This window comes from Mycteria americana, chromosome 11 (assembly GCF_035582795.1).
Source record: "Mycteria americana isolate JAX WOST 10 ecotype Jacksonville Zoo and Gardens chromosome 11, USCA_MyAme_1.0, whole genome shotgun sequence".
Classification (NCBI taxonomy): domain Eukaryota; kingdom Metazoa; phylum Chordata; class Aves; order Ciconiiformes; family Ciconiidae; genus Mycteria; species Mycteria americana.
Genome location: NC_134375.1, coordinates 6,314,994 through 6,331,406, shown reverse-complemented (window position 1 = coordinate 6,331,406; position 16,413 = coordinate 6,314,994). Strand labels below are relative to the sequence as shown.

At 41.9% G+C, this 16,413-nt stretch overlaps 1 protein-coding gene across 5 annotated transcripts in view; it reads right to left on the bottom strand.

Moving 5' to 3' along the window:
• Nucleotides 1-16,413, bottom strand: part of DCAF1 (DDB1 and CUL4 associated factor 1) — a 54,603-nt gene that overhangs the window by 22,782 nt on the left and 15,408 nt on the right. For all 5 annotated transcript variants that reach the window (XM_075514580.1, XM_075514579.1, XM_075514575.1 and 2 more), the window contains exons 7-17: nt 15,524-16,027; nt 14,194-14,295; nt 12,819-12,977; nt 10,254-10,433; nt 9,134-9,343; nt 7,782-7,951; nt 5,858-5,982; nt 3,501-4,761; nt 2,331-2,529; nt 1,546-1,628; nt 511-595 (exon numbers count right to left, since the gene is read on the bottom strand). In XM_075514580.1, the coding sequence (XP_075370695.1) occupies nt 511-595; nt 1,546-1,628; nt 2,331-2,529; nt 3,501-4,761; nt 5,858-5,982; nt 7,782-7,951; nt 9,134-9,343; nt 10,254-10,433; nt 12,819-12,977; nt 14,194-14,295; nt 15,524-16,027 (3,078 nt within the window). The remainder of the gene's footprint in view (nt 1-510; nt 596-1,545; nt 1,629-2,330; nt 2,530-3,500; nt 4,762-5,857; nt 5,983-7,781; nt 7,952-9,133; nt 9,344-10,253; nt 10,434-12,818; nt 12,978-14,193; nt 14,296-15,523; nt 16,028-16,413) is intronic.

Below are 16,413 nucleotides of genomic sequence, written 5' to 3'. Positions count from 1 at the left end.
CTGAAAATTGGGGGGGGGGGGGGGGGGGGGGGGGGGGCAAAAGGAGGACACTTTTAAGAACACTTTTAATAGGTCATTTCTCACAGCTGTTGACTGTTTGCCACTGTTTACAGTGGAACTTTTATTATTATTATTACTATTACTGAAAAATAAGGCAAAGAAGGCTACTTCGGGGGGGGGGGGGGGGGGGGGGGGAGGGAAGGAGGACGGGGGAAGTCATGCATGATCTCTTTCAAATGAACAAAACAAAGCACATTCTACAATTGCCCAGAATGCTAACCACAGAGGCAACACATTGCGCACTGCTTGTGCTACAGATGGTTTGGAATGGTCAAGTTTATACCCTTAGAAACAGGGAGAAGTTATCTGACACTTTCAAAGCTTTTCTCTAAAGCCTCTAAGTTCATCAGTTACACAGAGCATCATAGCACCCGGATCTGTTAATAAATGTCCTGTGAAGAATAATATTCTTGTCACAGCTTCACAACCATGACCTTTACTGGTACTTACATGGGCAATGTCTCCTTTTGTGCCAATGACCCTATCCTGAGAGTGCTTGCTGAACTCCACATAGTGGTCATCAGGGAAGGAATGCCTGTAGATAGAGTCAGTGAAGAAGTCAAGGAACTGCAGATTCAAACCACCTGTGTGAACCAAACACTACCTCAACACCTCCAGCAGAGGTTTCAACAATGCAGAAAACTAAAAATGTAGAAAAGACTTTCCTTTGCCGTTGACCATGGCATATACTACAATGCTAAAATGCTCCACTGGCATTTGCAGGAAAATATCTGTTACAGACACAGCCTTTACAGCAGACCAGTGAAAAAAACACACAAGCAACAAATTCACAGACTTGTCACCAAATTACTACTGCCATAGTCTCTATGGGGGTCTGCCATAAACATAACACTATTTAAAGGAGTGAGCAAAGAATGGCATCATGAACGTTCAAACGCGCATGCAGGCCTGAGGCATATTAAACTTTTTATCTGAAGAATGGCCTCTAGCTGACCTAAAACAGGTCACACCAAAACTGTTGCTTACAACTAAGGTAGACAACAGTCAAACCTTTTAAAAATGAAGAGCCTTCCACCCATTTTTATGGGAAGGAACAATTGTAAATACTGAAATCAATTTTAAATAGCTTTATCCAGGTCTGACATAGCTTGTATCCAGGTCTGAAAGTCTCACCATGCTAGTAAAATTCTGTAACTGGCTACAGAAAGATTGTCAAGATAATTTACAAACATGAGAATAAAAATACAAATATATTTCTTTGCCTTCAGGGACAACAGTGACTTTACTGATCTATCTTGCATTAAATAGGACTTTAGGTAGTTAGAATTTAGCAAAGCTGTCTGTATCCAATAAAATAGGGAAGATACTAAACATAAGAAAGGGAGCACATTTTATTTTTTCACAAGAGACATTGTGAGAGCTGTGCTGTACTGTTCTTTCATAGTTTGTTCTTAGGGTTTCTGCCTATATTGAATGGTTCTTCTAACTGCAACATACCCCACAGCTGGATCAGAGTATACCTACTTCATATCAAAGACAGACTTCATTCCCCACAATGCAGACAGAGGTTGGCTCCATGTAGCAGATGTCAGCAATAAAGATCCATCCTGTATTTCCAGATGTGAGTGGAGGGGGAGGAAGGGAAAAGAATACCAGGGAAAACAGAGGTTGTCACTTCACCTGTACACTTTCACTTACATTTATGAGATGAATTTAGGAACTATAGCAGATCTTGTGCTTACTAAACTACTCCTATGGGGATAAAGTCTAGGTATCTAATACTATGTATAAAGAGCCCTTGGCAGACGAAGAAAAAAGTTACAGATAACAATGGGAATGATCTATGATGTCAATAGCAGACAAAATCAGGATAATCCATGCCTGAACTTTGATGCCCTGTGAGTGGAGTTAATTCTGCTTATAAATCAGTTACCTTTTATTTCTTCCTAGAATCATCCCCCAAAAGATTTCTTTCTCCAACAAAGGGAGGCTATATAACTCTGATATCTTATCTCACATTTATATTAAATACATAGTCAGTTTAAGCATTTTTCCACTTCCAGACATACATATTTGTTACCTATGAAGGCACACAGCCATATGCATCTTCTCTATTATCTTGGGAAGAAAAAAATAATTGTAGAACTCACAGAGAGGGAGTATGTAACTATTACAAGTACTTTAATGACAGGCATTGCAGGCCAGCCAGTAGGTGCATTTTAGATGTGCATATCCAGACAGGACCAAAACATACCAGGGCTTAGGCTGCGAGAACTTCTAAAACTCAGAACAGGTCTTTGATTGCTTACCCTGGATGGCTCAAGGTGCGTGATGGCAGAGTTATGGCAGTTGTAACTGGCCTCTTCTTGTCCACTGAATACATTATAGAGTTTCAACTGCCCCGTGCAAGTACCCAGCATTAAGAATCGTTCCCTTGCAGAAAACGCGCAACAGGTAAAGCCACTCTCGTCCTCATTTGCTTCCCTGAACACAGAAATCGGACGGAACCTAGAGAAGGCAGAAATACAAGGGTCACCCAAAAGAGAGAAGGAAAGCAAAACTGAAATGCTGTGTGATGATATTAAATCCAGTCCTTAAAAGTCACGTAGGTACAATTTACAGCTTTCTTCTAGGACAAGCTAAGTGTCAATTGTAAGACTAGCACTCAAGTGAGTATGGTACAACAGTGTTTGCAACATTTCAGGGTTTGTTTTGCACTATTAAGTACTTCTGTTAAAGCACATCATTAAGTTGAAGCACTTGGAGTCCATCTTCAAAGTTGGATTGATGGAAAACTTGTAATGCCGTCACCTGGATAAGTACAGACAGCTAGTAAAAAATTTTCTAACAGCTCTGAAACACTCAACACAAGAAGGCACAGCACATCAGCCAAATAACCTCCTGTCATCATAATTTCCCAAGGTGATACTGGTTTCACTGTGAAGATGCTTTCACCTATGTGTCATCTTTATTTTTATAAACTTCACATCATCTTCCAATTTATCCTCAAAAGAAAGGCCACTTTTATGGGGCAAAGAAAGGCCACATAAAAAGGCTAGCAACTTGCAGTGCTGCGGATTCAGCTGCAAGAGCAAAATATGGATTCTGCTGTCCTGCATCTGTCAGCCAAGCCAACCATCCTCAAGGCTATGCTACAGTCTCATGTAAAACTGGCAATACATACTTACCTTCCAAAGGAGAACAAATAGCTATGAGCTTCATTAGTCAATGTTGCTAACGAATTAACATGATACTGAAAAAAGGGTGTGCTTTATGTACTAAGGGTCAGTATGAAGGACAAGAGAAACAGAACAACTTCTAAAAATGCCTTTCAAGGCTCTCCCACTTGTCACTGTTGAATTAAAACACTCTTCTCTCCAAGGATGCTCCGCTGTGCGACTGCACAGCCTGAATCCAGGTGAGGCTTTTTGGCACAGGGTACATCCTGAGAGGGACCAAGAAACATTTTTCTTCCTTACCTGCTAAATATAAGGTGTCTATCAAAGCAGCCACCATCCACCCCTCCGTACTTCGGAAAGGCTGCCCTGCGGGTCAGCCGTGAGGTAAAGTTAGTTGGCGCTTGGCGCCTCTGTTTTGGCTCAGGACACTGGTGGGGAGTAAAGAGAGAGAAAGGGGGACAGGTGGCAACAGGGTTCTTGCAGCGGGCATGCTGCTCCCTAAGGTACTCTGTGATTATACTGTCCAGCGTGGGTGGGGAAGGAAGGTGTCTGTCCAGCTGCTTTTTGATAGCTGGGCTCTGGCTGTAGGCGCCATGGTCCGATTTTTGTCGCAACACTCTGATTTTTCTGCCGTTGCAGGGAGATGGCCTCTCCCTGACAAAGCTAATCCTGCCAATCAGAGGAGAGTTGCTGGCATAAGAAGGGCCTGGAAGGGCAAGTGGACCTTGGGATGCAGACGGCCTTGCCTGAGCATGGACCGAGGTGGCAGTGGAACCTACGGAAGCGTGGCTACTCAAACGGGCTGAGATGCCGTTAGCTATGCGAGGAGTGCGAGGCAGGGTCACAGGAGAGGCAGCAGCTGCAACAGGGGTGAAGGCAGATGAATGAGATGCTGCAGTCATGGGTAGGTCAGCCTCTTTAGTAAGGACAGATGCAGTTTCTCCTAGGCCCTTAGAGATGAGATGGTTCCGAATCAGGAGCAGCAACTCCTTCTCAGGAAACGTGATCCTTGACTGGGCCACCACGTCTGCTTTCTGCAACCGAGCCAGAGACACATCTGTGCCAATCAGCAGTGGCTTCCCCGAGACACGCTCTATCAGCTCAGCAGCATATTTGCAGAACTTCACATGCTCGCTGCGCTTGTCCTGAAGCACCGGCTCTTTCATCAGCTGCTGAATTTGACAGCTGCTGAAGAGGGGGAGCTTGCTGATAATCTGCCGGACAGTACTGCTGCGTGAGAGCCCCACCAAGGCTTTGCAGGCTAATGCTCGGATCTGATCTGCGTCTGTGATCGGCATCTTTATAGACAGCAACGACAGCAGCACTTTGATGCCATTGTTGGACTGTACCACATTCCACATCTTAGCCAACGTGTGCTCACTGCTCTTGGGGGCCTGAGGAAGCTTTCGCCGAGGAGTTCCAGAGATGAATTTGCCAATACTGGAGATCCGATTATCTGGGCCACACACACAATTGATGATGATCTGAAGGGCTGATTTCTGAATTTCAGCATCATGGATGAAAAATTCACCCTCAGCAACTCCAAGGATGATACTAATACCTAGAGGGAAAGAAACAGTTTCTTTAGTACTCTAAAATGTATCTTACACAATTAATCAGACAAGTAAGGGATTCTTCAACAAATTTGAAGAAAATAGGTAATTCTCTTCATTCTGGGAATTTCCGAGTTCTGCTAACTAGCGTAAGATGTATTCTACGTCCCTGGCAAAACATTTTCCTACACTGATGCTCCTCCACTTCATCATCAGTAAGTAGGGAGTCAAACAATCTTTCAGAGAAGGTGATCAGGCATGGGCCAGGAACACAAAAATCTGAGATACCTGGCACAGTGAAAGATGCACAGGCATGCCTCTGATTCTTACTGCAGAAAGCAACTCTCTTGTATAAATACTAATGAAGTGGAAACAGAGAGGAAGGAAGGGGAACGTGTTATGAAGGGAAAAAACCAAATCGTATCACAGCTTCCAAAAGGAGTCAGGCAAAAGTGAAACTTCGGGTTTGTTCCCCTCACCATGCCCAACAGAGTTTCTGTTAGTTTCATGTCCACTTCAAAAGATCAAAACCCTCACTCAAGAAAGAATTGGTGTTTTGTCTAGAGAAAGGTTTTGTGCAAAAGAAATTGTCTTTTGCCTATATCTAGTACTCTGACCTTTTATTTTTCTTTTCTTAAAAAAAGTCATACCCCATTTAATGCATAAGCCTTAGATCTGATCTCGTTCATTTGCATACTGAATCTGCAGGTAGCCAGTGAAAGCATAACTCAAATAAATAGCAATAATTGTTCCTCTCCCATATTCTCAAATATATCCCCAGGAGACCTACATTTCTGAGAAGTTGAGGGAACCAAATAGTCCCATTACACAAGTAGAATTGCCTCCTTCTGTATTTAATGAGCTCTTGAAAACAAGTGCGAGTCAAAGTCCATGCCTTCAAATTTGTAATCCAACCACAGTGCTAATCATGACAAAATTTTAACCACAGTCTACTCTCCCATTTATTTGCATCCCTGACAATAACTCTGAATACATGAATTACTTTAACCCTTGTCTCACTGTAGGAGAGAAAGCCAACTGAAAAACCATGTAGCAGAACACAACTGATAAGTGTGTAACTCATCAGGACCATATTCAGCTTACCCACAGTGGAAACAGTAGATCCAGCTTCATCTAACACATCCACAGGTTCTGCCAGCTGCAACTGGATTTTAGGAACCACAGTCAGGATGGCTAGTACATCCAAAGCATATCGCACTGTGTCATTCCTAGAAGACAACAACGGAAGAACTTTAGAGGTGTATATACAGAGTAGATTGAATACTATTTTATGTTACTGAATCTACTCTACTCCAACAAATAGGAGTAAATCAGTCACATCTGATGTATGCGATGGTGCCTTTTGATTTTAGAATGTTCCACTCTTAAAGGGCTGGTCTCCACAGAAGGCAGTGTTCACATGCACACCACTGCCTGTCTGTCAACATTTATCCCGCCCTGCCCACAGGCTCCTAAAAGCACTGTAATTTTGTATTTATAAAAATAAGAATGTTAAGACTTATCCACAAAAGCATTCTAAATTAAGCTTCTCAATCTAATCTAACTCTATGCCTTAGTTGGGAAACACTGCTGTCTAAAATACTCTGTCACACGTCAACTAGAAAGGAAGTTTTTCTGAAGTGAAGGGAAACAGTTTAGCAGCAAAACAGACAATTATGATAGGGAAAAAGTCATCAACTCAGGCACCAGTTTAAGAAGAAACAGGTGTGTGGAAGATGAAAAGGGCTGTTAAGCAAGAGGTGGAAGAGCAGAACAATGCAAGAAAAGGGGGGAAGGTTTGTAAGCCTGTATGGAAAGGTAGGAGTTAACCCAGCTAGCAATTAGGAAACAGCTGCAGAGAGTAAGAAACAGGAGAACAGACACTACCCAGGAGAGTGCAACCTGAGAGAGAGGCAGGGAGGCAGGGGATTGCAGAAGGAAAACAGATTTCAAAGTTCTTTCAAGTTTAGTTAGGCAAGGAGCCCCTGCAGGCAGCAGAAATAAGGGGGAGGGATTCCTGGAGACAAGAATACAGCTGATGACAACTAGTTATAGCAGAGAGTGACTCACCAGTGAACATATCTCTAAAGAGGACTACAGGTTCACTCTGGGGAGCAGATGGTCATTAGGATAAACAGAGGCTGGAACTTTGCACCCATCCTCCTTTTGAACTGGGGACAGGACCCTAGTGGTATCCTATCGGAGCCTGGTGGCAGTTCTCTTTCTTTTGTAACAGTAAGGATGCTACAGATTGTTTTTGGATGGGGAGGTGAAGGGAAGAGGTGCCACAGAAAGGTAACAGAATATCATGGTGCCCCCACAGGCTGTCTGTGGCCAAGACAAGGGAAAAACTTAAAAGTGGCATCACAGGGTGAGCCCCTCTACCAACATGTTGGGTTTAACAGCTGGTGGTGTATCATCTAGGGACATGAACCGGAGCAATGCACAGTAACAATATTCAGTCTTTTTCCTCTCTCAAATGCTGGCTTGTTGTGTATTCACACAACTCCTTCACACAGTTACATCTGCTCAGTAAACTTCAAATACCAACAAATCAACAGAGTGATACACAGTGTCCTTTCTTGAGTCAGCTAAACTTACTACATCCAAACAGATATTCCACCTCTTTCCAGGATTAAGATATGTCTTGATTTCACCCTCTACTTGGAAGGTTTTCTAGCCTTTCTCTAACAAAAAGGTAAACACATTTTGAGACAGATAGAAAGTGGCACAGAATTGCGATTAAGCTCTACCATGATGCCGATTTCTCTGAAATCAAAGGCCTGAAGCATTTTGGCTCTTCAGAAGTCTCATGACATCCCTCTCTCTACCTCAAGATTTTAGTCCTGCTTTCCACAGTGTTAACTTTCATAAACACTGTGTAGCCACAGCACAGGCCCTAACAGCACTAACCAGTACATGCCTGTTTTAAATGCTGTCAGAGAGATAGAAAATCTAGAAATGTAATGTCCTGCTCAAGAGTCACAACTTACTGCACTAAAATACAGGACTACAGCAATCAGCTCACCTTGCATAGTATGTCTTCCAGTTGCATGCTATTGAAATGAGCTGAAGCATGAGTTGGACACAAGACAATTTGAGAAAAACCTCTGCTGGCTCCCAGTAGAGCTGTGCTGGACCATACTCAATCAGGAACTCCATCATCTCTACAATCTGCTCATGAGTATACGAACAGGCCTGCAGGGAAGTGAGTTGGAAACATTAAAAAGAGATCACAGTGGTTACAAACTTGCACATCAAATCCCCCAATGCTGGGATTTAACTGAAAAGTGCATCCACAAAGATTAGACTACCACTGTTCCTTGCAGATGAAGTATTTAGTCTCTGGTTTATTTCCCAACTATGAAAGAATACAGAAATTGTCACTATAATATACAATAATAAGCTTATGACTAATATCTTTTAAGTTTCTTTGCAGTCCTAGAAGGCTTAGGCCAATTTAAGAAGAAGAAAAAAGTTACATTAAATTAAAATTCTACTCTGCTTTTAAGCTACTGATCTAGTAGTTACTAGACCATCATTCAAAATAAATTTATGCTAAAGTATTAAAAAAGCCTGTAAAAAATATTCAATTACAGTTTCTAATTTCTGACTACAAAACATACTGAAGAAAAAAGGAATTTCCTAACAAGCTTGCCTTTCAATAAGTTTTTTTTTTTTTAATTACACAAGGCGGCAACAGCTTATACACATTTCTTTAGTTACTGAAAATAAGTGATTTTTGCAGAAGCAAAAAAACCCTTATGGTCTCTTATTTCAGCTTTTCTAGAAAACCATCATAAATTAAACCAGAAACCACAGGTGAATGTGCTCCCTCAAAACAAGCAGCCATAAAATTCAGTTTTTAAAAAAAATCACTTTGTGGGGAGAAAGTATGGAAAAAATCATGGCCAACACAAGAATCTCCCAGGTCACCCCTAAAAACTATGGTTTCCAAAAGACACATTTCAGTTGTCATTATCAAATCAAACTTATTTCCAAGTTTTTCAACATTATGCACTTTTCTATACATACAGATTTTGTCCTTTCAGAGATTAAAAGCATAAAAACACCCACAAGTATCAAAAATAACCTGCCTTTAACTTAAGTTTTTGCAAGATGGAAGGGGAACCACAGCAGATGAGCAGGAACCTTAATCAAATGTAGTTCAGATGAACCTCAAAGGCTCTTCTGTATTTTTCTATTGCAGTGTCATTTCACAAGGCAGGAAAAAAGTACAAATAAAAAAATCCCTGTCCCTATAAATTGTACACTGCCTAGTTATTCCACTGGCTTCAAAGGACATCCACATATTCCTTCAGCTTGGATTTGCATGAAAAATGCAACAACCATGTTAAAAGCTTGCAACATGCTGCTCACCTTGTAGGGGGGTTGCGGATGGACCAGAATGCCACCTTCAGTGCGCTGGAGTGACTGCTTCACCTGTTCAAGTTTGATAGCAAGGTGAGCCTCAAAGTATCTACGCAAGGCCATGCACGTGTGTTTCCCAGTCTGGCGACTGGCAAAGATCTCATCATCACTCAAGAGGGCTCCTTGGTCTTCCAGGTTTAAGATCTCAAGCGTGCTTATCTTCAGAAAGAGGTTGGATAGGGAAAAAAAAAAAGTTTCATCAGCTCACTCTTCAGGAAAAAAAAAAGGCACCTACAATTCTCAGCTGCACTTGTACTAAACGCAAACAAACTTACTTTGCTATACAAGACATACAAGCACACTCTCTGAGAGCTGACAGAAGCTGTCTGAACAGAAAAGGCTATCTGCACGGATAAACATTAAAGTCTAAAAAAAAACCAAAAAACAAAAAAAAACCCCCACCCCCACCATTCCCCCTCCTTCACTATCCATGAAGAAAGAAATCCAGAAGTTACATCAATGTAGATCTGGAGGCAACATTGTGCCTAATACTATTAGGCATTATATTACACAACACAAAGTGTGCTTACACCCTGCAGTGCTGATGTCCCTGAGTTAGTACCAACCCAAGCTATTAGGACTGCACAGCAATACCATGCAGACGTACCAGCTTTTGTACATGAACAGTATAATTTGTGCTCATAAGGTACTGCGATTACCACAGCACAAACACAGCTGTACCTCTCCTGGAACAAGGCTGGATGTATCTGCACCCAAAAGGGTGCACGGCAATACCACACACGTGTGGAATGGTGAGAAACGTTTTAACTACCGCTAAGCCACGACTCTGTGAAGTGCCATTTACCCCAAGAGTTGCACCAAAAAGCTCTCAAAGGGTAGCAAGTCTCTGGACAATGATCATAATAATAAGAATAAAGATGAAGGGATCCACATGTCTGTTGCTTAGAAAACTCACCCCATCTCTCCATCTCTGGGGAATTTAGGAGGAAAAAAACCCAACAAACAAACCAAAACAAACAAAAAGAACACAGTTCTCTACAGTTGCACTGTAAAGGGTGCAAAACCTGACACTAAAACCCTGTTCACCACATAAAACTACAAGCCTTACCAGGTTAACCAGACGTCGAAGGCCATCGTGCCTGTCAAAGAGCTCCAGGACAGCACGGAAGGAGAAGCAAATGGAGAAGAACATGGTAGCATGGCAGCAGCCTGAGGCATGGGAGCACTCCATTAGCCATAAGGTGTAGTTTACTACATCTGAAAGCACATTATGGGGGTGCATGCACACCTAGAAAGCAAAAGAATGTTCTTGAGAAGGACTTCAAACAGATTGCTGAAGAGAATTTGTCCAAGGAGAATGAGGGTTCTTTGAGGGGCAAACAGACAGAGGACAAATATCAGTTACTCCTAGCTTGACTTCGGACATCTGAGACATGAAATAAAAAGTCCCGTTTCCAGACCAGTAAAAGAAAGCCCCAGTGAGACCATGATGAGGCCATGACGTGGCGATGTAGGACTAGCAACTGGTCCATTCCCAGACCTAAACACAATAAATACAGCAGTCTTAATGTAGTATAATTCCAGAGAGTCCTTTTCCATACCACTTCAAGCTATCCAAAGAATGCTTCTTCCTTCTCTGCCTCTAGTGAAAAGTTTCCACTGAAAAAACAAAAATTCTTTTCAGTGTAACAGTATCATACGCTAGGTCAGAATTCTAGCAAACTCTGGTAGCACTGAAGTCTAGGAGAATCGCAAGGATCATCAAATGCAAATCTAAAGCTTGACTTTCTCTGGAAATAGACAACTGGGCTGGCTTTTTTCTTTTCTCAGATCCTGCCTCCAAGATGTGCAGACCACGTGCTCAGACCTGCACTTTTGCATATGTTTGTTAGCTTCTAATGGTGAGGAACTTCTACTGATGACCCTTCTGCCAGGGTCAGTGCCAAGAGGAACAGCACAGGGAGCTAAAGCACTGGCACCAGCTGCTATATGCCAAGTCAGCACATTTTTTCATCTCTTCTCTGCTGCTGTTGGACACACTCAGAGAATACAGTGCTACCAGCTCCAGCCTTGCTTCCACCCCAAGACCTGAGGCTTGGCATGGACTAAGTGACAAGGGACTGCCCCTTGAAACTGGCTTCCTCTGAAATCCAAAGACAAGAGAGGAAGGTACCACAGAAACCTGCTCTACCTGGTATCCGTAGATATTGGGAATAACATCTGGCAGATGAGACAATGTCACCACAAAGCAGCTGCACAGTTTTACAACACGATCTGAGGATGTCAAGCAGAAGGAATCCTCATGCAGCACCCTGTCATGGCTTTTGGTTTTCCTCTTGAACAACCATGCAAGCAGCAAGTGGAATCAGGGGGAAAAAAATGAGGAAAAAAAACCAGAGCGTAGAGAGTTTTCTCATGACAAAGTTCAGAGAAACACCAAAGCAGGTCATATGCAGCCAGGGTCCATCTTTCTGACATAATGGGCAAAAAGAAGTGGAGGGAACATTATGCCCATTTCACCTTTCTTGCCCTCATACGAGAGATGTAATACAGGGCACAGACAGCCCTGATCAACTGTGATTACCAAAAGGTTTTTGAACTCGCTCATACAAATGCCTGCAGAACACAAATGCCAGCAGAATCCATACAGATATGGCCTTAAACAATCACTACCAGTCCAGCCTCTACGTGCTCATGAGCGTTAAGCATGTTAAATCACAACACACATTCAGACAGTGTCAAAATCTAGGGAAGAATAAGCAGAAATGTACAGTTACTAGTTTAACTGCTTCCGTTTTCAGCTGAAAAAAAAAAAAAAAATACTAGACAATGCTAGGGACAGGCCAGGAATCAAAAGCCATCGCTCAAAGTAGAGCAGAGTTGGAAGGCTTAAGGCTACAACTTTGCAGTTGCTTTGAATAAATCTTAGAGCAGGATGCTCCCATATGCCAGTACTTAATGCTCACAAGCTGAAAGTTTCAGTCTTTTTTACCTGAATGGTAGCAACTTTAGAATAAACTGGATTAGTTCCTAGATCTGGCTCAGCACACATGTGCTGCTGCCAGTACAAAAAATAAAAAAGGAAATAGAATCACTGTTTAAAGTCCCTAGGAAACTGAAGCTTAAGGGTGCATTGCCATATCAACCTGTCTGAAGGGATGCTTGCTGGAGGAACACTACTGAACTGAGAGGAGGATTTCCTTTAAGAATTTTTTTCTATGTTAAAATATGAGGTGAGGAACTTTACCTTCATTATCAGCTGTTTTAATATTTATAAGCTCAGGCCACAGAGAACCCTTAGAGTAATTTAATTTGATTTTCTGCACAATGCAGACCAGACCTGCATTAGTCTTCTACTGCACTCTAACACCACCACAGAATTTGCGCTGCTGTCTGGAATCTGACTCAGGTACTGTATAACTCTGAAGCTATCCACACTGGGACTGTGCATGGAAAAAACAATCTCACATATAGGAGTCCATTGGAACGGACAGGAAAGGAAAGACAAATGAGACTGGAGGAGTATTTTTACTTCTTTTTTTTTTTTAGGGAAAGAGGGAATAATAGGATGAAAAGGGTGATGAAAGTATTGAGACAATGCCAACAAGACAGAGGTCTTCAGTCTAAGAAACGACAGGAATCACTACAGTTATATTAAAAGAATGCCTCTTACCCTCTCCATGGCATCTTGATTGTAAGACAAATAATATAAGCACATGGAGACTCCTGTTGCTGCCATGGAAGGACGAGGAATCTCCAGCAACTTTTGCACTCCTCCATGAGCAACAAACTCTGTTGCAAACTTGTTGTGCAGCAGCAATGATGCCAAATGCTAAGGAAGAACAAAAGCAGATTAGCCTGGAATTCTTCAGACTGTCATCAATTCCATCCCCCGCCCCACAGAAAAACAGATGGCAGAAAAAACAAGCACTCCGTGCTTTGTCCACCTTATTTCCTCCTCCCATTGTGTTCAACTGCAGAATGTCGTATTTATCCCAATGACAAAAGCAAAAAAGGCATTATCACTTTGTTTTACACATCTTGCAAAAGAAATACAAGAAAAGCAGAGCAACTCAGAAATTATCCAATCAGCCACTTTAAGTCTTCCTATTCTTTTCATATTAACACTTTCTATTATCACTAAGAAATATTTAAATTTGCATTCAAACTTTGTATATGCCATATTGCTGGCAAGAAGAATTTTACAAAATGAAGTTTAAAGGCTATTGTTAAAACTGAAGTCTGCAGCTGCACTGAAGTTTACCACACTTTACTTTTCTGCACTACCAAGACCTTAAGAGGAAACAGTAAGGACCACTGTAAACCCCATCCCACTCCCAGCTGAGGTAACCTACACCTTTTGTAGGAACACTGCTCCTTGGAAATAAATTCTCAGACAAATGACAATGAAACGGTGAGAAAGATGACACTGGAGGACCAGAAGCAGAGAAGTTACTGTGAAAGAGGGAAAGAACGCACAGAAAAATGTAACTTGTGCTGCTCCACTGCAGGTTTGGTTTGAATAAGGTTATTTTGTGCGGTTTTGTACCTTGGGGAGGTAACCTAAAGACTACTCACACAAAACTACTGTATTTCAAACATTAAGCTCAGAGATGTCATGCTGGGGCTTCTGGGAGTAAGACGCTTATGCTTCTTACCCCTCACAAATGTCCTTTGAGATGACAGGCAGTGGAACAACTCAGGAATGCCATCTAAGGGCAGCAGGAACACAAGCATTTGACAGAAAAAGGAATTTTTATCATCCTCAGATAGGCAGATGGCAGGTGACATTAATGGCACTTCCTGCACAATTAAGATCTTTTTATCTGCTCCCCCCTTTCTTTTTTTTATTTTAAATACTTGAGAGTTATAAAAACAAAACTGCAATGCATTCAAGTTGAGTGAAAGCCAATTCCAATCCCAGGGAATGCTGCAAGATACACAGGCCTAAAGAAGGTGAGCATTTGCCTTTGACGCATGCAGCAGACATACACTCAATGCTGTTACAACGTTTATGGTACGTTTTATGCATTATGAAAGTAATTTACCTTAAGGGCTTCAAAAGTGAGCAGCACATCGTTGGTTCGCTTCAAATCGATGTAGTACATCATCAGCTCCCTTGATCCCAGTTGCATAAAGATGGGTAGTAGCTGAGAAAAATAAAAATGGGAGACTAGCTGATTTCATGGGAAATACAAGGTCTGTTTTGGTTTTTACTCTCTCAAACCCCCAATTTTCCCCTATTGGCAGATACCTGTTATGAGAGGTCAGTGGTAACCAGCTCCATCCATAGGAAGCAATAAAGGTTAACAGACCTCTTGTAATACATCTGCTGACTGCAGCAAGGTGCATGACAGCCGCCACACGGAAATCTTAAGACTCTGCTTCAAGTGCGGCTATGGCAAGTCCACACAGATACCACCCTGGCGATAGGTTCCACTTTCCATCTGTGCAAAGACAACTACCCAACAACTGAACAGAAAAAACAGGAGAGCAGGGCAACAAACCAAAACCCTTCGCATAATTCTTTGTGTAACAGCTTTATAGTATTAATTCCTATTTTTATATCCTATTATTGCTGGCATATGAAGTGATCCAGTCAGCATGCAGGGTATTAGGGGGATAACGGTTTCTTTGGCTCTCACAGAAGCAAGGCACACACGTGCACACACACATAATGTATATCACAAAGCAAAACTGTGTTGCTTTGTTCCATTTCAAATTAAGTGAAACCACCTAAAAAAAGATTAGACAAAGATAAAGGTGGCCTGCAGAGCTATACTAATTTGAGTTTTATGGTTTTAAAAAAAAAAAAAAGAAAAAGGAAACACACTTTGGTAAATCTGACACTGCCCAACTACTTTGTCCATGTAACTAACAACAGCTCTCAAAAGCATCTGCATAACATGGGCACTGCCACTTCTCATCAGAACTGCTCCAGAGGTCACACAAACCACTTAATTTAGAATTTCAAGTTCATTATTTTCTCAGACTTTTAATTGTGGGAGTCTATCACAACCCCTAGAGGAAACTGTTGGAACTGCAGACATTTTTCCAAAGTGACTTGCCCTGTGTCATATAAACAATCACCAAATTTAACAGAAACCAGGAATAAAATTCCTAGTCCCATGCTCCAACTACTAGACCACACACCTGCTAGGTTCAGGTTTGAGTATTACCTACCAGGTAATATTCAAACTAATGACTTCATCAATTTGAAAGCCATCAACAATTCAGGAAAGATTACTGATCTTAATGATATCAGGAAACATCAGAGCACGATATAAGGGTTCTGCAAATTTTTCTCCACAATACCACTCATAGTTTTATCAGGCGAATTCAAGCACAGAGTGCTTCCTCCCACCTTCACATGCTCACCTCTTGGTACTCCCCTAAGGGAGTCAGGTACTGAAGAATTAGCCTCTGCTCTATAGCAGGAGTCAAAGGGTAAAGAGTATAATTAGTGCCAATCACCCACGGGGACATTTCTGACCAGCTGCTGTTGGACAGTTCAACAAACATCCGCTCTGGTTCTGAAGCAGAGAAGCCCAGCTTTTGCTTGGCCTTCCGGAAGCCGTCTCTTTCATGCTGTTTCCCTGATTTGCCTTTTCTCAGTCCCCCATCATCTAGCTTTGTAGCAGAGTTTACTCTGCTACTGGTCTTGTGACTTGAATCAAGATGAAAGGAGATCTCCATATCCCCAGAAACTTCCTCTTGCTCTCCATCTACTGCCATCTCCCCATAATCCATATCCACAGCCTCTTCATCTAGAGGCAGCAGAGGATCTGATGGCACTTTCCGAGGACTGGGACGCTTGTTTTCTTGTTTTGTAGTCATTTCAGTAACCTGTAACTCTCGTAGCCGTCGAAGCACCAAAGCCACCTGTTTCAAAAAAGAATGCATGAGAATACACTTCCTGCTTTGGTCATGCATCTCACACTGATCATATTTTTTGTTGTTATCATATAACCAACTCCACAGCATTAAGTGTCAACCATGCTGCGGTGTACATTTGCCCAGAGAAATAATGATTTCAAAGTGAATAACACGACCCCAATCCTTTTTGCTACAGCTACTTTCATTCTAAAATATCAGCACCTACTCTCCTGAATGAGAAAGAAGTGGCTTAAAAGCCATTAAGAGCAGATGAGCCATATTCATGCTAACAGAATCACGTACCATCTTCTACCATTCTTCCATCATCTCTGCATAGCCTAGAATAAAGGAAACACTCCCTTTCAAAGCAGGAGCTTTGATAAATTGCAGTT